General features: G+C 30.6%; 2 protein-coding genes across 4 annotated transcripts; both read right to left on the bottom strand.

The window, feature by feature from the left end:
* Positions 1 to 839: 839 nt before the first annotated feature.
* LOC105772709 (phosphatidate phosphatase PAH2) lies at positions 840 to 8,013 on the bottom strand. Of its 3 annotated transcripts, none has more exons than XM_012594123.2 (13): positions 7,888 to 8,013; positions 5,813 to 7,352; positions 4,809 to 5,595; positions 3,968 to 4,545; positions 3,760 to 3,833; positions 3,380 to 3,464; positions 2,918 to 3,004; positions 2,701 to 2,773; positions 2,272 to 2,315; positions 2,035 to 2,163; positions 1,455 to 1,553; positions 1,225 to 1,367; positions 840 to 1,127 (listed from the first exon to the last, which is right to left on the bottom strand). In XM_012594123.2, exons 2-12 carry the CDS (start codon positions 7,202 to 7,204, stop codon positions 1,311 to 1,313), a joined length of 3,405 nt encoding a protein of 1,134 aa, XP_012449577.2. In that variant the 5' UTR covers positions 7,205 to 7,352; positions 7,888 to 8,013; the 3' UTR covers positions 840 to 1,127; positions 1,225 to 1,310. The 3 variants fall into 3 exon arrangements, with proteins under 3 accessions (XP_012449577.2, XP_012449575.2, XP_052488276.1); XM_012594121.2 differs by lacking the exon at positions 7,888 to 8,013 and adding an exon at positions 7,455 to 7,628; XM_052632316.1 differs by lacking the exons at positions 840 to 1,127; positions 1,225 to 1,367; positions 1,455 to 1,553; ... (1 more) ...; positions 2,272 to 2,315; positions 2,701 to 2,773 and having other exon boundaries at positions 2,914 to 3,004; positions 3,760 to 3,847.
* A 10,329-nt stretch (positions 8,014 to 18,342) lies between these two features.
* On the bottom strand, positions 18,343 to 19,714 carry LOC105773178 (BRI1 kinase inhibitor 1). Its single transcript, XM_012594880.2, has one exon. The coding sequence runs from the start codon at positions 19,512 to 19,514 to the stop codon at positions 18,651 to 18,653; it is 864 nt and encodes a 287-aa protein (XP_012450334.1). The 5' UTR covers positions 19,515 to 19,714; the 3' UTR covers positions 18,343 to 18,650.
* Positions 19,715 to 25,167: the final 5,453 nt, after the last annotated feature.

The following is a 25,167-nucleotide window of genomic DNA, read 5'->3' as shown; positions in this document are numbered from 1 at the left end:
CAGACCAAAGCAATACAAAAGGTTAACGGTGTTACATGTTTCGATCAATTAGTGACATTGTAAAAGTAGAATGTCAAATCATATCAAATTAAAGCATAAAAACTAATTCCCAAATTTAAGTATAATAGAGGGATCAAAACTATAATTTAACCTTAAAGTTTTAAGGACTTTTGCTTTTGCTTAAAATACGCTTTCGGCATGTTTAAATTAAGCTAAAGCCAATCAGTTTCTATATATTGTATTTGCAAAGGCACAAAACACAAGGGAATGGTATAAATATTAGAAACCTTCAAAAGTTTGTACATTGGGGAAGTTAGCAAGCAAATTACAGTGTGACGAAGGGAATTTCCGGGCTTCTATTTATCAGAAATGGCCATTAAAACTCGTGCGTACTCCATGGATGGCAAGCGGGAAATGACGATAGATGAGTTCAAAAGATGGTTAAAGAAATTCGATGATGATAAAGATGGCAGGATTAGCAGAGACGAGCTTGCCAATGCTATACGAGTCTCCAATGGTGGATGGTTCACTAGGAGGAAGAGCAAGCGTCTAATCAGATCGGTGGATGCCAATGGTAGTGGCTTCATTGATGATAATGAGATCAAAAACCTTGCGGAATTTGCAGAGAAACACTTGAATGTGAGAATTTTGCATTGGTGAAGCGTTCATTTGAATCGTATCCATTTACTTTATTCCATTTTTTTGTTAATCAATGGGAAAATTCTGAGTTCCTTTCATCAGTGTACACAAAGGGTAAATCCAATAGATTCACTCTTCTTTAAAAGATAACATTATGTACTTGAAAGAATTGGGTTGATTGGGTTACAAGCAATCTCCTATGAACTAATAATGAAAGATTTATTTTGTATAAGCAACAAATATATATATAAACAATAATTAGAACTACCCTTTTCTCCCATGAATGTATACATACTGGAACTGTTTGTGGGATCACAATAATTCACTATACAAATTATAAATCAAACTACAATGAAGCCAATATAATGCTTCAGAGATTCTATAAAAAATTTCAAATAAATTATTTTCGACGACAACCGAAAGTTGACCAAATCTGCACCTTCGAGAGCGGGGTGAAAGTTCTTCAAGCAGTCATGATTATTTATAACCTGTAATTCGCCACCGTTATCATGTTATAAACAGTTTATGATAATAGCTGGTGGTATCTCGGGAAGTACAGGCAAAACCAACATCAAATTTTTATACCTGGACAGCTCCGGAATGATCGAAGAAATCATCATCCATCTATCTTGGCATCCAAATGCTAAAGCAACATACTTTAGCCAACAACTTCATATGTCGAATACAGGAGGTGGCAGTTTCCAGAAATTCCACGAATTGAAATCTTCCTGTAATCGATAGAAGTAAAGAACTTAAGCAACAACCCAGTACCAATAGTCATTGTGAGATAAAGGGAAAAGAAAACGTAGCAAAACCTGCTCGGAGCAGGTCGTCGGTGGAAACATGCCATGAACAAGGGCGTGAAGAGATGTATAAGATTTTGTGTCAACACGACGGTTCACGGCAACCTCACCCTACAATCACAAAACCATTAGAAGAGAAAGTTTGGGGTAAAAGTATCATGGAAGCTCTTGTATTAGAAGTCAAATTGCATTTTGGCTCCTATACTCAAAAAATGGGCAAATTAGTTCATGTACATTAGATCACAAAGCAAATTAGTCCTTTCATTAAAAACTCCATCCATTTTTTCTGTTAAAGACTTGTCCTTGTACGCCAACATGAGGAGCATGCGATATGCCACCTGTCACTGTCTGATTATTCTATTAGCCACGCCTTTTTAACAGTACAAAGGGATGAATTTTTAAAAGAAATAATCAATTTGCTCTTTGATCTAATTTACAGAGACTAATTTGCCCATTTTTTTAGTAGAAAGAGCAAAATACAATCTAATTCCTACCACAGGGGCTTCCATGGTACTTTTACCGAAAGTTTAGTGCAGAAACATTAGAAGTATACAGTCGCCTTTCTTTAAGCATGAAAGCGCTAATTAATTACCTTTGGGTTAATAATGAAGATTTTCCCTTTCGGGATTCCGACCTTAACGTAGCTGATTTCATCTGTGTCTCTATTCCCGAAACCAGCATAGAATGGATTGCAATCAGATGGAAACAATGCCTTAATCTCCTGTAAATCAAATATATATATAAAAATATATATATTAAAAAATTAAAATGTTCCGAATTTTGAACTCATGATGAGGAGCTCTTCCAATAACCGAGCAGAGAAACTAACCTCTAAGCAAGCAATCTTGAACTCATGAGGAGCTCTTCTAATAACTGAAAAATAAATAGGATGTTTCAGTTTAAATAATGTGGTTTGAGATATAGATATGTAATAAACTCTGGTATGCTTGAAGGGTTAAAATCATATGACCCAAACCAGAATAATAACATATTGAATATGAATATGAAGCCCATTTAACTTCATAGGAAGCTTAATTCCTACATGATAGCAGAAACAAAATAAAATAGGACAAGGTTTCATTGACTTTATTGCAGCTCAAAGTGTCATAACAACTAAACTTTTGATTCTTTTTTTCAGGTTATAATTGCAGGTCTCAGTCTCATGCATCAGTTTCTGAAGGTACAGCCATGGATTGTCGTGTTAGTTATTGCAGAAATGTCATAAATCTATTAAGTCACAGAAATGCAAGAGAGTTACCTTCTCGATATAGGGATGGAAAAAGTCCGTCAGGGGATATAACAATTGGCCCATCTGGTAATGCCTTACCATCCTATAGATAAAAAATCATGTTTGTCAAAAAGTTTCTCCTTTTTAAGAGCAATGGTGGTAAGTTAACACATAAGGACAACCGGAAACAAGAAATATTTGAATTTACGGTTCGATAAAAGAAAAGCATTAGACTAGCATAGATTACCTGCTTAAGGTTGACTAAAAATTGTCTGGTGATGTATGCCTGCGCTATTGCACGTGCACTAAGAAAAAGCAACTGATAACCATTTTCCTATAATATAGAAGAAGAATTTTGATCCGTTAATGATATTAACATTGTTATTCATATCCATGCATTAGAATCCATCTAAAATATAGAAATGCACTTCTTTCTACGGTATGAAATAAGACAATGGTTGCACATATGCAAGGGCCTCCACTAAGACAATATGCATATATAAATGTTGATACAATTCCTCCTACTACCCCTAACCCCCCCCCCCCGGGACCCTTAAATCGAAGGATAATACAAGCTTAAGTGCGCTTGAACATCAGCACTAAGACCATATACGGTTCACAAACCAAAAGGATGTTTCTTTTTTTGGTTGTGCAAGGACTAGCAAAACCATGAACTAAGAAATTAAAACGGAAAATGAAGACAACCAACCTTAATAGCTGAAAATAAATGCGCAACACCTGTTTGTGACCAATCTATCCCGACCAAAGGCATGAACTGGCCAAGAACATCTGATCTGTAACCATATATATACAATTAGGGAAGCAAGAAATGACCAAGAAAATCCTTAGCTGCTGCACTTAAGAACTTAGGAAAGAACCAGATTATAAAAGAAACCACTGTAAAAAAAATTCAAGAAGGAATTCAAGATTATATTAAGTCATTCATGAACTTGAGCCAAGATTAAGACTTGCAGACAAAACAAAATATCACTGAAAGTTATCCAAAAGTTTATGTTAAAGCTGCATGTAAGAATAAATAATGCCAGTAAGAATAAATTAAATGCCAGTAAATCTAAGAAACATCCTTACTTTGTAATTGTCCCGTCTACGTCTGAGATTACTACACGAGTGTTCCATTTCCACAAATAGATTCTGGCATCAACCTGTTTATTACATGCTTTTGAGTGAGCACATCCAGGACAACAAGTGATAAATCAGGAATGATCTTAACAACATAAAACTAAATAAGATTTCAGAAAGAATATGTAACTTCAAGTAAGGATTCAACAAAAAGGACCTGCTGCTTCCCTAGCATTGGGGTTGAAAACGTGAAGGTTATATGATTCATCCCATCCTTTAGATTCAACGAAGCCAACTGTTCAGAGGTTGGAGTGATTGCCCTGATCATTTTCTTCATCTGCTTGGATTTAAGCAAATTTTTATCATCGTCAATAGCAACAGTAACCTCTGCAGCAATCTCAGCATCCAAATCTCTGGTATCGGCTGAAGCCAGTTGCACAGCCTTTCTAGATCTTGATCTTTTCAAAGAAAAAGGCCAAAGCCTCCAGCTACCACTACGGGAAACATCTTTTGATGGATCCCCTTCAATGGATTTCTCCACTCTGTCAACTGGTATCATGCCTTTGGGTTCAAATATTTTTTCACTTCCAAACGCAACCATCCCTAAAATAATAGGTGCTGCTTCATCCCATGGAAAGTAACGACCACCAATTCGAACAACAAGTTTATCACTCTTCACAACAGGAGGACCTAAAGAGCTAATTTTTTTGCTATCCAGTTTTTCAGCATCAAACACTTCACATGCAGCTTCAGCCCCCATCCCTTCATATAGTAAGTGTTTGCAAAGAGATATCTCTGCATAAAGCACAATGGATGTCACTTTCCACAATTTATAGCCTAGAGAGCAGTTACACCAAAAAGACAATATTTCTTTTAATGTTTAACCAAAAATCATAACAAGTAGCAGGCATGTTGTACTTTAGCATGATAATTAATTTCTTGAGTGCTTTCTATTGTCCTTTTGGGACCAAGAAATCTATTTTAATATGGTACATAGTACCCATGTTCTCTTAACGATCAAAGAAAAGAAAAACAAAAGGATAATGAATTGCTCTTACCGACAGCAGGATTATAAAGAGTATTTTTCAGTTTCCCTGAAGTCTCGCTCTCATCACTACTAGACCTTCCATGTTCTGCATCCGACCTTTTACAGCTCATATCATCTTTCGTGCTTGATGTCCACTTCATGGTTCCAGAACTTGAGTCCATAGAATGGCTTACAGGACGATGGTTATTTGCATCAAACTTGGCATCAAGAGACCACATATTAGGAAGAGATTCCACCTGCAACCCATTATTCTCACCAGCTACTCTATGATTTCTAGAAATACTAATAGGATTAGATATAGTCCTTGACTTTCCTACAGAGTCTTCTAGATCATTTGAAGGATTCTCCTGAACAAAATTATCAGGATTTAAATATGACTTGTTATTAACATTACACAAACCATTTCCTTCATTTTCTATACAAGCTGAAGGATGGAGATCTTTATTTACAGAATCTGGCTCACAAAGTTTGAGTTCATCGAGGTCACTAAAAAGGAATTGTTCATCATCAGAACTCTCTGATGGTGGAATACATCTCTTGGGGTCACGATCATGATAAAAGTTTTGAGAATCATCAACGGACTCCAAAGAACAATGGACAACATCGTCAGTATTTTTCTCATCTTCAGCTTGATCACCCAAATCACTGATGGGGGAAGAGGTGTGAAAGCTATGTAACTTCATTTCTTCTAAACCAATTACAGGGTCAACACTAGCCATTTGAGAGCAGGATTCCGAGACTGTTATTTCCCCTTCAGAATCCAACTCCATGTCCTCTGTTTGCTTAAGAACCGTAACCTGAGTTTAACCATCTATTCCATCAGTTTCAGTAACAATTTTTAATTATCAATCAAGAGAATATTATTCAAAGAAAAAGCTTAGGTTCATATAATTTCAAATGTGGTTGCCTTCAAAAGAGCAATGCATCATTAAATAAGGTGCAAAATATACTTAAAATCAGATTTGTTTAAAATGTTTCGGCAACTATATGGAACATTTTGAATAAGCGTTTCACCTCTGGCACTAGCGCAGTCATTTTAACCAGTGTTTCAGCATGAACACGTAATTTCCCATTTCCTACATTGGAAAAGCTCATTATTTGATGAGTTTGTTCGCTTGAACCATCCGAAGTTATTACCGAGCTCTCTGACATTTTGGAGTAAACAACAGATTGAAGACTCTCTGGAACAACCTCCTTATTGGAATTCCCGGGGACTGGTAAAACAACATTCCTTTCATTACCATCGGGTTCTTCGCCAAACCGCTTGTCCGTAAATTCTTCAAAGTTAAGTTGACATTGTAGATCAGGACCACTCATGTCTAAGACAGCACCCATGTCGTTTTCATTGTGATCAGAATTTACAACACTTAGGTCATCAATACTTACTGAATTATTGACTATTACTTTGCTTTTATCTTCCATAAAACCTTCACCTAATGATGAGGTTTCATCAAGTTGTTGCTCCATGCCTAGATAAGACACTTGTATGCTAGATTCCTCGACAGAATACTCTACATTCTCAAGGCCGGAATGAGAACTGACCTTTTGCTCGTTGCAGCATTCAGTTTCCTCTAGTAATGTCTGGTGACCAACACCATTTTCCTCATGATGTACTGAAGACTGAAACTGGTTTTCTTCAACATTATTCTTTCCCTCCTCATCATGTACTGAAGATTGAAACTGGTTTTCTTCACGAGTAATCAGTGTATGCTCTTCGGAGCCTTTATCATCCAATGCATCATTCGTGGAAGGTAATCCAGAACCATTAGTATTTGATCTATTAGATATAAGATTAGTAGACCACTTCACCTCCAACAAGTCAGCAGCAATTTCAGCACGCTCCAATGGATCTAACCTCATTACATCAGCAGCACCTATAGCTTCCTGGTAACCATCCTCCTTCATCGACCTCCGTCCAAAAACAAGTCCAAATATCCGTGACCTCCGAGAAGTAGTCCTAGCCAAAATCTTCCCATTACTCACATCAACTTCACCCGCGGAATTAGACCTATCAGCATCATAGTTACAACTTTTAGACTTCATTGGCATTCTATTACCAGACATAGGCTCATCCGTATCATATCCAGAAGGAAAAGGAAATGGAACACCTTCAGATTCCCCTTCTTCACCATCTACTTCCCTTAAAAAATATGCTTCCCCTTTATGATCAAGAAACATATGGAAATTCGCTTCGATTCCATTAACACAGATACTAACAACCTTTTCCCTTGTCTTTAAAACCCCTTGAAATTTACCAAACCGAACATACCAAGGTGATGTTTTAAAGGTCCCATCAGGTTGTTCAACTACAATTATATCAACAGCACCACCAAAGGGATGAAATGGACCAGACACAGTATAAACACCACGAGATATATAGCTACCTAGTCTCCCCACAGCATACATCCTCTTCCCTTTGAAAATTCTAAAGACACACCCAGATCTTAAACAGTTGAAAATTCAACCATAATATAAAATCCCAATCCCAAAAGATTGCCTTTTTGTCAATTAGGATTCTTCAAATCTCACTCCGAAAAGTATAGAACTTACAATTCTGCAAATACCCAGATTATAAAACTCAAAATCAATACATAATTCAAGAACCCGATCAATAAAAAAAAATGCTTTTTTCTTAGCTAAAGAAAAAATAACGCACCAGTTAGAAAGTTACAAAACTGATGAACAAAACAATAGCGAGACAATAACGTATAAATTTGGGAATTGTTCAATGCTAAGTGAACTCCACAAAAATGAAACAATAAAAACATGAATCAAAGCAAACCAAACAAGATTAATAATAAAAAAAAACAGCTGAGAAACTCTGGGTTTTTTTCTATTTTATAGTATATTTCTCAGTTGTAAACTCAAAAAGAAAAAAGAAAAAAAGGGATTTGAATACTTGATTGAACCAATCAAAATAAAAATAAATAAATGGGGAAAAAAGAGGACAGTTGATGGAATTAAAGCATATTCGTTCTTTTGACCATTAGAATGTACCCAGAAAGAAACAATTATATCATTAAAAACCCAACAAATAACAATTTTTAGAAAAATATATATAACAAAAAATTAAAAAAAATGAAACGAACCTGGGAAAATTCAAAGCTTAGAGAGTGAGGCTTATGAGCAAAATAGAGAGAGATTTTGTATATTGGGTGTGTACCTCGGAAATGTCGAGACTCGAGTGAGTAGGAAAAAGAAGAGAAGAGATTACGTGTCAGCAGAAAATAGCCAAAGCCCATTTTGCTATTCTAAGTAAAGAGTCAAATTACGGTTTTGGTCCTTCTCTTATGCTCAATTTTTGTACTTAGTCTATATGCTTTCTTTTAAGGGTATACTACACCATTAGTCACTAAACTATGGGTAAGTTTTTGTTTTGGTCACTTAACTAAAAAAGTTATAATTTGATCATTGAACTATTTGAAAGTTCTCATTTAAGTCATTGTGCTGTTAAAATCAATGTTATATGGCTTTTTTTGTTCACACTGCCTGCACCAATTAAAAGCTCTCTTTCTCCTTTTCTTCTATAATTTATTTTTTTTCATGAAACAGCTTTAAATGCTAAGAATCTGTGAATCAAAATTCAAACAACTTTTTTCTTTAATCTCCAACACTGATCGTCAATTTAACTTAGATCTAATGTATGTTCTTCTACTCGTCAATGGGTACTAATTTACCATACCGATTGTCGAATCGTTGCTTGGAATTCGTCAACGGAACTTTTAAAAAAAAACTTAATAATCAAGTGACTTAATTAAAAAAATTTAAATAGTTTTGTGGTTTAAATGAAAATTTTTGAATAATTTAGTGACCAAATTATAATTTTTAATTAAGTGATCAAAACGAAAACTTGCATATTGTTTAGTGACTAATAATGTAGTTTACCCTTCTTTTAAGGGGAGAAGAATGGGTGATAGAGTATTCGAACCTTGTATGATGCCAACAAATAATAATTTTATATGACTTTGTTTATCAGTCTATATCCTTTAATCAAGCCTTCTTTTGATTTTATAATATTCAACCGTGTGCCAGTGTACAAATTACGAACACTGAGCAGAGAATTAGCACAAAATATTGAGATTTAAAAGCGGTTTTAACTGTGGTTGTGAGTGTGACAGGTCAATTATAATATTTGTAAGTGCACAATGGAACATTTAAAGCATTTCAACGGCCGAACCCAAAAGAGAACGGGTGTATGGAGAATGAACAATGATTAAACATGCAATTAAGAAGCCTAGATAGTTAATAGCTAAGTGTTATATTACAGCAATCCATAAAATGAAGTGAATTAATCTAAATTATATCTAAAAGGACTAAAACAACAATTTTACCTATTTTCAGCTTTGGTCGTTTTTTCTCCCTTTTGCAAATACAATCAAAACAAGAGTCATCATTTAAAAAAAAATTATACCCAAAAATTCATTTGTTGGTATTTATTTATTGTTATTAAATTTAAGTCTTTATTCAAACAATTTTTATTATTTATTAGGAAACGTAAGTGTGAAGACAGGCTGTACATTTCTGGCTTCTTGACATTGACATTGGCATTAATAAATTAATAAAATAAATTTAATAATATCATAAATAATTCTCTTATCCAAAAATAAAATTGAAACTCATCATTATGCATCAATTAATTAACAAATTAATTAAAAATTAACCTCTCAATTTGCATTACAATAAATTAAATTTATGTAATAAATTAAAAATTATTTTAAATTTTTAAAATTGTTAATTATATAATATTACATAAATTGTTCAAACGTTAAATTGGGTTTGTTTTATTAAATTAATTTGTTAGCAAATTTAATTAAATATATAAAAATGAGATTAAAAAACAAACAAAAGCGCCGACAAAAATGTTCTAAATAGGATAAATTAAGAATGATAATCTTCTTAAATGATTGGCAGAGAATAGAGACACTAAAACAGCAGGGAAGAGTGATTAAAATTGTTGGCTATTGCTGGCAAACCATTAATTATCCTTTTATAATTAATACCCCTTTTGTTTGATTTCACTCTTGGTATTGATTTGAAAAGAGTTGAGTTGTGGGGGGTTTGATTAATTTTTTTAAAATTTTGGGGTTTAATCAAAATTTTTAAGATATGAAGGGCTTAATGAGAATCTTTTTAAAAATTTGGCAATTTACTGAACAGTTTTAAATGAGTTGTGCTATTATTTCGAGAACATTAAGCCCAACAACGAACGTCGTATTACTTGGGAAACTCACATGGAGGACAGACAATTCATTGCCCAAACCCGCTCACTTTTCGGGCGAACCTTCGGGCCGAGCCTCAGGTCTACTTGCTAAAAGTATACGATTGTTTATTCTCTATTTTTACATTGTAAACAAGTTATCTTATTATTGTTTTAATGGGATTGTGATAGACCTTCTAGTTAGCAAGTTTTGAACATAAATCTACTTAAGGGAGAGACTTGTATAGATTTTTGTACTAAGAATTCTGAATCATTACGGGGTGTATGATGGGTTAGGGTCACTTGTTGTAATTGTTGAAGAGAGTGAATATTTTTCCTTGAGCTAGGCTCTGTAAACATAAAGAAAACGAACTACGTAAACAATTCATGTGTGCTCTTTGTATTATTGGTTTTCAAATTTGGTGCCAGAGAAGTGTCCACTTCTCTACTGTTCATTCCAAACACTTAGTTAAATCACTAGCAACAATTTAATAACTTCAGGTTTAATTAAAATTTTCAAATCTTTCAGAGAGCTTGATTACAATGTTCAAAAAAATTTGAGAGGACCTAGTTAAAAATTTTAATAATTTTAAAGGGCATAATGAAAAAAAATTCAAAATTTTTGGAAGGCCAAGGCCAACTTTAGTTCCGTCAATGGTTGATAAATAAAGATTATTCATCACCCATTCTTCTAAAATTTAAAATTTAATCTCTATACTTTAAAATTTCTTTTATTTGTATAGTATTATTAATAAGCTCAAAATAACAATTTCATTAATTTTTCTATCAAAGCCATGTATTTTTTAAGGAAATTTTTATTATTATTATTCAATCATATATTTAGAACAATGTGGAAATTTAATTAAGGCCCTTTTTCTTAAATAAAATCATCTTTTTAAGGATAACAGCTAACGATATTATCAAATTGGGCCTATTAATAATGTTATAAAGAAAAAAAACCATATCAAATTTGTAGGATTAAATCTTGAATTTTAGTAATAATACAGGGACTAAAACTAGAATTAAACCATATACCTCCAACTGTTCGTGCTAAAATGGAATTGAGCATGAACAACGGTTTGTGTTAGGCGGATCATTGTCTTGTTCTTAGATATTTCAGCTACTTGTCATGGTATCTTTTTAGACCACTAGACAAAGTTGTTGCTGCTCATTGCCAACTACTTACCGTCTCACGGAGTTAAAGTTTTAGGATGGATTTAGATGGGGTAAATGCACCGTCCATTCAAACTTACTTTAAATATATAATATTAAAAATTATTAAATTATAAAAATATTTTTTTATATTTTAAATATGAAAATATTTTTTAAAATTAAAATTTGTAAATGATTTGAAAGTGAAAGAAGAACATTGGGGCTTAGAGTACCCCCCCCCCCTTTAGGCCCCTCCTAGCAAGTTTGGTGAATTGCAAATACGCCAGCATGTGTGCATATTAGTGCTACCTATAATTTGTTGGCTTACAATCAGTGTATTTGATGTTTTGGTTTGTTTTTGTGTTATAATTATATTTTATAGTTTCTATATTTTGTGAAAGTTGTGGATTTAGTATTTATATTTTAATTTAGTCATTTTAGTTTCTGTATTTTTTTAAAATTTAGAATTTCAATTTTTACTAAATGCCCGCTGTTAAATTCTGTTATTTCCAAAATTGATGAGGCAAACAAATTATCTTTTTTTCAATACCATTGTAAGCTTGTTAGTTTCATATATCACTCGCTTGGAATTCAGTAAATGGATTAATGATTGTCATTTTTGTCAAGATTGAAAATTGAATATTCGAAAAGTATAGAGACTTAGAACGATCAATTTGAAGAATATTGACTAAACCTACAACAGTAAACATAATACAAAACTAGTAACTAAATTTACCCAAACGAATTTAACTGTTACTATTTCAGTTAGAACTAGGATTTCAAAATTCGAGAAAGTATAAAGACTAAAATCGACCAATTCGAAAAATACAAAAATTAAAATTAATCTAATTAAAATAGATGAATTAAATACATGAAGATATTATGTCTTTCTTTATTTTATAAGTGGTTAAAGATTTTGACATGTCTCTCAACAAGTTGTTGGTCTATTTGCAAAAGTTGACTTGTAAAGCTTCAAGTCCCAAGTATATATTAATTTCGCACATTCGATTGGTTTTGGATTAGGTTTATCTTAAATCGAGTAAATTTGAGTTTTAAAATCTATGGATAAATTTAGTTTAAATAATTTTCGAGTTTAGCTATTTGAGTCATTTTGAATTTAAATTGTTTCAGTATTTGGGTTAGCTTTATGTTCAAGTTAATTTGGATTTAACACTATTCGAGTAATTTTTTATATTTTTACTTTTGATAATTTCTTGTCAATTTATTTATTTTCTAAATGGTTAATCTAACAACTAGTTGGACTTCAACCATAGAGGCTTTTAATATAGTGTTAAAAATAATTTTCTAAGCTGTAAATCCCTAAATTTTGAAATGTACCATTTTTTTTTCATATTTATACATTCAACATTAAATAATATTTGGCCAAATAAGTTAAAAAGGACTTGGATTATTATCAAAATTAAAAAAAAATCCCCTAAGCTTTATAAGAAATGTTATTTTATACTATATTTTAATTATTATTTTTTTCATTTGCTATTTTAATCATCATCCAAGTAGGGGTGTAAACGAGACACTAATAATCGCAAGCTACTCAAGTTTGACTCGAAAAAATTCAAACTCAATTCAGTAATTATCGAGTAGAGCTTGAGCAGCTCAAGCTATCAATTGAGCCAAATTCAGGTTTAGTAATAATTGACTCGAACAGCTCATGAAATTATTAAATTACATTATTACCCTCAATTTATATCTTATTAAACATTAAGATTAATTATCATGTCGAGCTCGAACTTGAGTACCAAAATTAGTAATTGGCTTAATCAAGCTCAAAATCGAGTAATTCAATTATATCTCAAGCTAGGCTCGAGTCTAAAAAAATATCCGATTGAGTCCAAGTCAAGTATCGAATTTCAAATTTCGAGTAACTAAACAGTATTTGAACTCGACTCAACTAGATTACCCCTTAATTTCAAGTTGGAGAGCAATAAAGAAGAATATTGGTATTGGATGGATAAATAAGCGAAGCCCAAGCCCTCTAGTTCATAGCTAGTTGGGTCCATTTTAACTCCAAACTAGCTTGGGTCATTAAGAAAAAAAAAAAAGTATTCAAATTAAGAGTTTTGGATGATTTTTTTTATGAAAATTGTATTTTTAAAAATATATATTACATAAGAGATATTGATTTTTTTATTATATTTTCTTTTGAAAATTTATCAAATATGATGCCAAAGTCATAAAACGAAATTTATTTTATCAAAATAAATCTCAAAACTGAATCAAATCGAATCGATTTATCATAAAGAGTTCAAAAAATCCAAAAACGAACTAAACTAAATTGAGTTTAACTCAATAAAATTCAAAGAAAAGAAATATTGAATCAAATAGTATATTTAGATAAGATAGTTTATTCTAAGCCATTGCTTTTGATGTTAACATTATAAACCACAAATGGGAGAGCTTTGGATTGTTGTGGATTTTTTTTTTTGCAACTCAACTCTTTTATCTTTTTTCAAATATGTGGTTGATAGCTAATTGTATTATATATATATATATATATACTAATACTTAAGTTTTTATTAAGTTAGTGTCACGAGTCAATCGAGTATCAATTCATTGAAAAAGTACCCAAAACTCATTTATTTTACAAAGTAATAGATATTATTATGAGAGTAGTTTTATATATGATATGATTTAAATCAAAAACACCATAATCTTTAAAATATTAACTTTACGGTTTCAACATTTTTATATCAATTTATTATTTATCACACTGTAAGTGTGACATAATGTAATATATATAAGCACACAAGTCTTATATATGGTAAGGAATCACAATAAAGCCTTTTCCTTTTTTTTTTTTTTTTGGTTATAGTTCACTAACATTCATGCATTAACAATGCATCCAAATGTCGTACTAGAGAAGGTAGGTAAGGACTCCGACCCTTAAAATGAAAAATATATGTTTTAGTCTTTATAAAATTCAAAATTTATAAATCAATATATGATAAAGTTGCATTTTAGGCCCTACAATGATAAACTTATGATTTATTTTTCTAAAATTATAAAGTTTTAATCTTACAATGAAAAATATTACATTTTAGTTCTCATAAAAAATTTAATGTAATTTTGATCCTCCAAAAAATTTCTCGTTACACCAATGGATGCATCTAATATTATCCTATATATAAGTGTGTGTTGTGTCAATTGGCATCGAAAATATAGATTTGAGTGCACTAAAATACTTTTATCATTTTATTTAAAGGTTAAAGATGAATTATAAACATTTTTTCACATCAATAAAAATCTTCCATTAATTTTCTCATAACACTATTTTTTTTTAAAGATGATTGTAAATATGAGATATTAATGTTGGTCCAAATGAAATAGACAGATCATAATTATATATATCACAGAAATCTCAATGTCTCTTTCTCTTACCTTATGATTTCGTAACACTCTTTTGCTCTTTAATGTTTCATGTTCATTGAATTATGTGTATATATATATACATATATATAAATGCAGTTTCACGACAATATGGATCTTTGAATTTTGTTACAGTAATTAATTTCTCCTCGGTAAGAAACATTAGAGATTGTCCCAATTTTTTGGGGTCGTTTCTGTTTTGTTGTTGTTGAATTTTATATCTTCACCGTGGCACATCATGATTTTTTAGAGATGAATCACAGAATCAACCTAATCAATTCGATTTTAAATTTGTCGAATTTTATCAATTCGATATGATAATAAAAAGTTAATAAATTTAATCTATTCAATACGGATTCGAAATTAGCCTAAACAAAATATAAAACGAACTCGAAATAATTTAAACCTAAAATAACTCAAATTTAGATAGCTTAACCTGAAATAACGTCTGGCAAACTTAATAGATCCGATCCAAAATGACTCTAATCCGAAATGATTCAAAGCAATACATGCAACTATCATCTTTTATAAATAGAAATTCCATGGGTGAAAGTACCTTCTACATCCCTTTGTTTTAAAGATCGGATCAAATTAGTCTTTTTATTTAATTTTTATATTATTAAAAAGAATTAAATAAGATCAAAATGTAATGAAGTTAACATTTATGATCATATCTACTCTTTTTGAGATAATGCCTAGAACTATCCATAGCCCCTCCCTAACCCATAAATAGGAGGATAATGTGCTTCAGCACACTCAAACTCCTCCTGCATTGACTTATTTCAATTAAGTTAAAACTCAATTGACAATATTTTTTTTCTAAAATCATAATTTTTTTTTAAAAAAATTAACTTTTTCAAACAACGAATAACATTTTTTTAAAATAAAGAATATTAATATTTAATTTAATTTGATTCATTTTAATAATACAATATAATAGTAAATAAACTAATTTGATTAAGTCTTTGTAATAGAGGGGCCTATTAGGTTGTTTCACCAATTCCCATGTATAACTAATATGAAATTTCAGCCCTTAAATATTGGTTTCACTAATCTCAGCAATGCATTCATGGGAGCCGTAAGTTTATATTTTGGTCAATTAACTTTAAAAAGTAATAAAATAGTCATTAAATTATTAGAAAGTTTACTTTTAAATTATTGAACTGTTAAAATTGCTGTTATATGACATTCTCTGTTTGCACCGCTTGCACTAATTGAAAGCCATCATTACTCTTCTCTTCTACAGTTTAGTTTTTTTTTTATAAAATATTTTAAACGTCAAAAATCTACAAAGCAAAATCTAAACAACTTTCTTCTTCGATCTCCAACGTTGGCTGTCAGAACAACTTAGATCTAAAGTATGTTCTTCTACTTGTCAATAGGTAGTGATCCACCCAATGGCGGATCCTAAGACTAAGTTTTGGGGGCTAATAAAATTTCCAAAAATTAGGAGTTTAATGATTTTTTAAAAAAAATGGGCTAATTAAAATTTTAATATTTTTTGTGAAATTAATGAAAATTTTTAAATTTTTGAGGGGGGATTAATTAAAATTTAAAAAAATTAAGGGAAAAATCAAAATTTCCCAAAATTTTGGGCCCTTGTAACAGTTCGCCCTTGGATCTACCGTACCAATTGTCCAATTATCACTTGGAGCTCATTAACTAGACTTTAAAAAAAAAAAACTCAAACAACCCATCGACTTGAATAAAAATTTTCGAATAGTTCAATTACTTAAATGAAAACTATCAAATATTTTAATGATCATTTTATAACCTTTTTAAAATTTAGTGACCAAAACATAAATTTACTAATACTTTAATTATCTCGACCTTAATTTACCCTTAAAACAACAAAGAAAAAGCACATCCATAACTCATATATTTGAGTGTGTGGCTGTATCACCAGGCAGATACAAAATATTATATGACCATACAAAAGGAGAGAACTCAATCAATGGTTACCATCATTACAATCAACCATCCAACATACATTATTAATATCAATGCTTTGTTAATGGCACTGAAATGAAATTATTTGATATATTATAAGTTTTGATCATATATGTTCTTTTTTAACGTAATATTTAAAATTATCTATAACTCCTCCTCAACCTATAAATAAGAGAAAAATGTATTTCAGCATACTCGGATCCACGTCCTCCTGTATTGACAACAATACCCATATCAATCGAGTTAAGACTCAATCCACATTTGATATAATATTTAAGCTTCCTAACATTGGTTGATAAAAAGCATATATTGCACATTGTTGTTGTTGTACTTGATACTATCAAGTCAATAAATGTATGTCCCACATCTCTTCTCATAGATACTACCACTTCTTTTTATGGCACCTAAGACCAGCAATGGCTTTTGTTCCCTTTTCATTGGCTTTATTGATTATAAAGCCACACTGTTCTCGCTTTAGCTGCAGATACTAACATGGCCTTTTTACTATTGGTTTCACAACTAAACACTGTTTGATTCATGGGAAATGGTAAAGAATGACAGTTTTTAAGGAAAAAGGAGAAAATGGTAGCTTGGTGGTGAGGAGTTAGATTAGGGCTAAAGCTAGAAATCTGTTTTAGGGGTCAGAAATGATTAAAATTTTGGGGTTAAAGAGTCATTTTATTATTATATTAATTTGTATTTTCTTAAAATTAAAGAGATTAATAGATTATTTTTCATTTTAGGGACCAAGGCAACTTTCAGGTGGTGAATCAAGAAATTTTTTTAGTAAGAAACAGAATTGAATTATAAAAGTTTTAGAGGTCAAAATATAATTTTATCATTTATTAATTTATAATTTCATCATTTTTGAAGGGGCTAAATGCAAATTTTTATTTATTTTAAAAGTGTCTAAGTGTAATTTTACCATATATTAACCTAAACTTTCATTATTCATAAAGGAATTGAATTGCATAATTTTCATTTTTAGGGGGCCAAAACCCCTGCCAACCCCTTAAACTCGCATTTGGCACTGTTTGCCCCTCTCCCTCCGCCCTAGTGTTCATCCTTTTATTGAAAAAAAAAATCGATCCTTGACTTGATACTAAAATGAATCATTATGGGGTTTTAGCTTAAAAGTGTGTGCATCTTTTTTTGTTACAATTAATTAACGCTCACGATTTTATTCATAAAAAATATTTTATAAGACATAAACACTTGTGTATCTTAAGATCAACTTTAGTACAAAATTGATGCGGGATTCATAACTCCAATATCAGGCCCATTGTTCCATACAACACATTATTAGCACACTAAAGCTGACTCTCATACTAAATATCATGATTCACACAAAATATTACCCGTTTAACCTATTTGACCTTACAATTTTAGAGGTAATCCAAATACTTGACCAATTCTAATACACAATTTTAAGAAATAAAATTCAAGGTGAGTTTGAATGGGCGGTGTGTTTACCTGCGGTTAGTGTAAAAACAGCGGTGGCAGTGAGATTAGGCACTGTAGCGATACTGTAGCGTAAGACAAAAAGTAAACTAAACGCACCGCACCCAATCGCCCATCCAAACCCACCCTCAATCTTTAAGATTATGAAACATAATTGCATTGTAGTTTGTGCAAATATTAAAATATTAAATATACCCACTATATTATATGAAATGCAATCAACTTAGAGCAATTTTCACTTCCATTATTAAGTTAATGCCCTTAACATTATTGTCACCAGGACACAGTAAAAACAAAAAAAAAAGTTTAATTTTATTCTAAAACTAATTTCATAATTCTTAATTTTCTTTATACTTCTTTCTTATATACAAAAATATAACGATATAAGTACTATAAAGACTTATGTAGTAGGTATCAGTTGTATTTCACCTTTTTTATTTAAAAAATTGATAAATTAGTCTCTATAGATTAGATTAAAAATTAAATTAATCATTTTTGTTAAAAATTTCATCCATTTTTACCGTTAAAAACTTACGTGCGAATAGTGTACCTCATGCTGACATATAGGGACCAGCTTTTAACGGTAGAAATGGATAAACTTTTTTAATAAAAAGATCAATTTACTCTTTAATATAATGTATAGAAACTAATTTAACCATTTTTTGAACAAGTGATACAAAATGCAAAAACCCCAAATTTAGCTATAACCTAGCATTGAAGTCTATCTTCCCCCCTAATTGAATTCTTACAATGAGCAATAGCAGCTTGAATTGCAGCCTGCAACTCTTCCATAGTACTATCACTTGTTGAAACAAGAAGACCACTATTTGTAGGTGATGTCCTCATTGAAACAGGAGCTGATGAACATTGATGATCCCCACTTTTTCTATTCCTCAAAGTACTTAAATTCCCAGAAAATGAATAAGCTTGCCTATGGACATGATAAAGCTCATTATCTCTTTTCTTACCTTTAAAGAACAACAATGGCTTAACCATCTTTAAATACCTTTTCAACACATCACTTACATCAAATCTAATCTTTCTCTTATTGTTTTTCTCTTCGTGATCATCTTCAACAACCCTTTTCTGCTGCCGTTTGTTGAAACTGAACAAAGAGAAAGACTTGGATTTTTTTGACCTTGTTGATTCAGTATTGTTATTGCCACCATGGTTGGTACTCTTGTTATTGCTGTCACTTTTGCTGGTAGGCACAGGAAGGGTGGTGGTGAAGCTGTCTGTGGATGAGCGTGGAGAGATTGTAGAAAGGTGAGAAAGGAGATGAAGAGGGAGTAAATGTCCATGGAAGAATATATCATCAGCTGGTGTTAAATCAATGGCGATTGATGATGATGATGAAGAAGATGGTGGGGTTTTGGCTTTATCTGTATTAACATTCGTGTTGTTGTTCAAAGATATAGCGAAAGAGAATTCATGTGATGGAGACGAAGACGATGATGATGATACCGCCGCCGCCGCCGCTGCCGTTGATGGTTGTTGTTGCTGGTTATCTGTTGTTGATGATGAGCTTTCTTTGGTGTTTTGCTGGTGCTGTTGGTGGTGGGAAGTATCCATTGTTGCAAAATTTTTAAACTAAGAAAGCTCACAAAAAGATTAAAACAAAGATATCAGATTCTGTATCTGAATCTGAAATGAAAATTTTTTATTCTATTTTCTCAGCTTTAGTTTATGGAGGGGATGAGGATATTAGGAGCTAGTGGGAGAGACAGATTGTTAAAATGGAGTTGGGTTTACTGTGTCCTTGGTATAAAAATACAACATATGTTTTGGTTTATACATGTGAAAGGAGTTTTGGGTTTGGACTATTTTGATTAATTTATTTAAATTTTTTGGATTTTTAATTTTTTATTTAATTTTGACATTTAAAATTTAAGTATTCATCTTATATATGTGTACAATTTTTGGGTTTAAATCATTTTTGGTTGATATAGATTTATCAGTTAAATTAGTTAAAATTTTCGGATTGGGTTATTCCAACTTTTTATTTGATTTATTTATACAATTCATGCACTACTTGTAGAAGCAAATCATGTCTTTAGTCGTGTTTAATGCTTCTTTAATACAAAATACCACATATATTTGGTTTGTACATGTGAAACTAGTTTTGATTTTGAATCGATTTGGGTTTATCAGTTGAATTAGTCAAAATTTTCGGATTGAGTTATTTCGAGCTTTTTCATTTGATTTTGACATTTAAAATTTAAGTATTTTTTATATAGCACGACGTATAATAACTAACTTTCGTCTTTAATTGTATTTAATGTGTCTTTAGTGCAAAATATCATGTGAAACAAGTTTTAGGTTTAGATAATTTTTTGGTCATTTGAATTTATCGATATAATTCACATGTTATTGGTAAGAACAAATCATTGTCAATACATACGCTCTTACAATTTGAACCCAAACAATTTTTAAGGAAGATGGACACCCAATCAATGAATCACAATTTTTTTTAAATACGTATAATTTTAGATTCAAATTGTTTTCGAGATTAGTTGGAATAGGAATTGATATATTTTATTTTATTTAGATTGATTGCATTAAGCTTCAAGGGAGGGAAAGGGTGTGGTGGCTAATGGCTCACTAAAGAGATTGAGATGAGATGATACATTTAGCAGTATATGGATCAAAAAAGGTTGGTAGGTCCATTGTTAAATCCAATAGCTTTTATTTTATTTTTTATTTTTAAATTGTTGATGAAAATATTTTTTTTCTTTTTTTTAGATCACATACATCCAAATTTGCCCACAAACATGCAGATGATGGAATGGTTACTTTATTCCCTCAAATGTGACTTGCTGATTTCATTATGACTTTAGTCTTTTTTATTTTAATTTGATAGATTCAAATTAATATTATTATTTTTATTAATTACATAATTAATCAACGGCGAAGTCAGAAAATGTTTTGGGGCAGAATGAAGTCGTATATTTTTATGATAGTAAAGTGAAATTTCATCATTTTAATAGTCTATATCTTTATAATTTTAAAAGATTAGATAACTTTTTTCTCATTTTGAGCTCAAAGTGTAATTTTATCATTTACTAATTTAAATTTTTTAAATTATAAAAAACTAAAAGTGAAAATTTCCATCCCTTAGCTCTGCCCCTGTGATTAATGTGATACGGAAATCCAGTTAATTGTGATTAATATATACAAATAAAATGCTTAAAGCTTATTTTAAAAGGATTTATACAACATTATCACTTTAATAGCAATATATACGAGTAAATATACATCATCATCACTTTAATAGTAACAATTAATAATGTTAATAGTTTAAATTTATGTAGGAGGATGTGAGTTCGAGTGTATTCAAGCACATCATTTTCCTATTTATAAGTTGATATTATATCAAAAGATCGTATATAATCAAAATTTATAATGAAATTGTTCAAAAAATAATCTAAATTTTTAATAACATTATAAAATTAAATATTTATTTTCAACAGAGAAATTAAAACTATGAGTTACCAAACTAAACACTTTTTATCTTTTCACTCTTACAAGGAATAACCTAATCTGCTCTCTTTTTTTCATTTGACGTATTCGGTAGTTATATTAAAGGGTAAACTACTAAAATAGTCACTTTTGTTTGCCTTATGTTATATTTTAGTCACTTATGTTTGAAATGTTACGTTTTAGTCACTGAGTCGTTAATTGTCGACAATGGTGTAATGGTAAGTTGATGTGGCACGTTAACTCATCATTTCAAACGAAAATTTTAGGTTAAATTCTACAATTGGTCCCTATATTTTTTCAATTTCAACAATTTATAAATTTTCTTTTATGTTCTTCTAACTTTTTTTTTCCATTCTCTTATGCTTCTCCCTCTATTTTCCTCCATTCTTCATTTCTTTTAACATAGTTTTTCTATGTTTTCCATTTGTAACTAGTCCACAAGCTCGCCTCACTCGAAAAAATTAAATTGTTCAAAAAAATAAAACATAGAAAAACTACGTTGAAAGAAATGGAGAAGGGAGGAAAACAAAGGGAGAAGCATAAGAGAATGGAAAAGAAAGAAAGTTATAAAAACATAAAAGAAAAAAATTAAATTGCTCCAAACGAAAAAATATGGGGACTGATTGTATAAATTAACCTAAAATTTTTATTTGAAATGATGATTTAACATGCCACATCAGTTTACTGTTACACCGTTAACAGAAACTAACGGCTCAGTGACTAAAATGTTACAACGTGATAACATAAGTGACTAAAACGTAACATTTCAAACGTAAGTGACTAAAATGTAACCTGAGCCAAACAAAAGTGACTATTTTGATAGTTTACCCTATATTAAATTCTGATTAAAGTTAAAAGTCAAATCAAATTAGATTTTTAAACAAAAGACAAAATTCTTCCAAACTCTAAACTTGAAACTTTACTTAAAAGGAATCAAAATTTTTACTACTCAACTGCTTTCTACGATAAAAAAAAAAGAGTTATTTTTCAATGTGTTCAATCTTGACAGGAAAACAACGTCATTGAAAGAAAATGTCCCTAATCTTTTTCTTTTTTCATCGGAAGAAGTTGGGTTTTTTTCTTAAAAAAAAAAAATCTTTTAGTGGTCAGTAATTACATTAAACTTTAATTAAATTTAAAATCAAATTGAATCAAATCTCTTAAACCCGAAACTCTTTTACCAATCTATTGGAGTTTTTGTTTAACATACACACAAAGAGGTTGTTTTTCAACATGTTCCATCTTGACAAGGAAACAATGTGATTGAAGGAAAAGGTCCGAAGTTGCAACGACCCATAGTGTTAAAGGCACTTTTCTTTTTTAATGGCTTAAAAGTCCCTAGTCTACTTCCATGGTTCAACCAATTTGAAATATATACAACCTTTTTTCTTTTCTTTATTTTTTTTGCATTTTCTCAATCATAATTTTCTCTTTGAAATGGACCCGATTTGACACACCACCACTTTCAATATTTTAAGTTGGTTGGATTTTTTTTTATGATTATCAATTAATGGTTTGAATTTTCGTGACAGAAATGGATAATATTTTATTTTAAGAAAATAATTTAAGTAAAATTTGACTAAAAGTTTATGTTTTTGATTAATTAATTATTCGAAAGTTTTTATTTAAGTTATTGGATTGTTAATTTTTTTAACGAGTTTCAAGTGATGATTCGACAATAGTATGATGTGTCAGTATCCATCGGTGAGTAAAAAAACATATTTTAGATCCAAGTTGATCTAACGGCTAGTGCCGAAGATCAAAGAATAATTTTATTTATTTATTTTGGTTTGCAGATTCGTGATGTTAAAGTTGTTTCACGAAAAAAGACTTAACTGTAGAAAAGAATGGGGATGAGAGCTTCCGACTGATGCAAGCGGTGCGACCAGAGAGGCCATACATCAGTGATTTTAACAGTCCAATGACAATTTTGTAACTCAGAGGCAAAGCTAGAATTTTTTCTAAAAGGGTCAAGATTAAGTTATATATTTTTGTGAGAGATAAAATGGAATTTCATCATTGTATTGGCTTATATCTTTATGGTTTTCAAAAAAACTAAATTAAAATTCCAGCATTTAGGAGGGCCAAACAATAATTTTACCACATTAATTTAAGATTTTACAATTTGGGGGAGAGGAATAAAGCAACAATTTTTCGTTGCAGAGGGAGTCAATTTCCTACTATTCCCCTCCCGTCACTCTTATTGTAATTTTTTGAAGTTAGATGATTAAAATGTAAATTTATTACTAGTTTAATAACCTTAGGTGTAGTTTAATCTATGACTTGGTTATAGGTTTAAATGCAAATGATATTCATGGTTAGGATGGAGATGGACCAACCTCCCTACCATGTGGAAAATCAACGATTTTTTTTTCTTATTTCTTTGGGTCATAAGACCTAGTGTTTTATTATTAATTAAGTGCTTCTTTTGATGAGCGGTGCATTTATTTACAGTTAGTGTAAAAATAACAATGACAATGAAATTAGATACCATAACGATACTGTAATGTGAAATTAAAAAATATATATAAACGCATCACACTGAAAATAATCAACCATCTAAAAAGGCGTTACCATTACTTGCAACGAATGAGCTATTAAGGCTAGTTTAGAGCTATGAGCGTGTGGTAAGGAAGTTGCAAAATCAAGCATTGGTGCATAGGTTGGTTTTCATTCATTAGTCCATTTTTGAAGTAGGGATTGTAATACACTCTGTAGATTTGAAATATTTGTAGGTATTTTATTAGGAAAAACCTTAAAATTATTTATGAATTTTAGTTTAATGTGTAATTTTATACATGAACTTTGATTTTGATCCAATTTTCTTAAATTATTAACACAATTATTTATATAGTATAATTTTATATGCATATATTATAAACAAAAATAAATAAATTTATGTATTTATCTTTTAAAACTTATATAATTACACCAAATCAAAGTTCATGTATCAAATTGCACATTAAATCAAAGTTCATGCATAATTGAGATTTATCCCTATTTTATTTGGTTTTTGATAATGCTTTGGGAAACTGATTGGTGATTGAACCGGTTAAACCATCGATTTTCGATCTAAGGTAATTTAAAATAAATAAATTATTAAAAATTTAAAAAATACAAATAAAACCTATTCAACCAACCTGTACTGATCCACGAATCAACCGATTTTATACCTCTCACTAGACCAATACCCCAACCTATCCAATCTAGTTCAAACAATATTGTTTTTCAAGGATTTAGATAATATGAGGTTCAAATATTCAAATTACTATTCACAATAAATTTGAAGCACACGTGAATATTTACCTTCCGATACCCATCACACAAATCAGCTTTTACTTTTATGAATATGGATTTCTATATAAATTATTCGTATTTGCTTAATTTTTATAAATAACGAAATTAAATATTCAAATTTATTATCCAATAAATAATTTGGACTCAAATAATATAATGCAAATTCAAAGACTGAAATTATAAATATCAACCCTAATTAACAAAGAATATATAAACTAAAGATGGGTTTGGATGAACGGTGCATTTATCTGTGGTTAGTGTAAAAACAGCCGTAACGATGAAATTAAATACTGTAGCATGAGACAAAAAATAAACTAAACGCACCGCATTACCTCACTCATCCAAACCCATACTAAATAGGAGAAGAAAAAACATGTGAAGATAGGTATACAGTCTACACATGATCTTGTGACAATAAGTTTAAACCGTCTGATTAAAATAAAAAAGG

This window comes from Gossypium raimondii, chromosome 6, assembly GCF_025698545.1.
Source record: "Gossypium raimondii isolate GPD5lz chromosome 6, ASM2569854v1, whole genome shotgun sequence".
NCBI classification, from domain to species: Eukaryota; Viridiplantae; Streptophyta; class Magnoliopsida; order Malvales; family Malvaceae; genus Gossypium; species Gossypium raimondii.
This window is presented reverse-complemented; position numbering and strand designations above follow the sequence as displayed.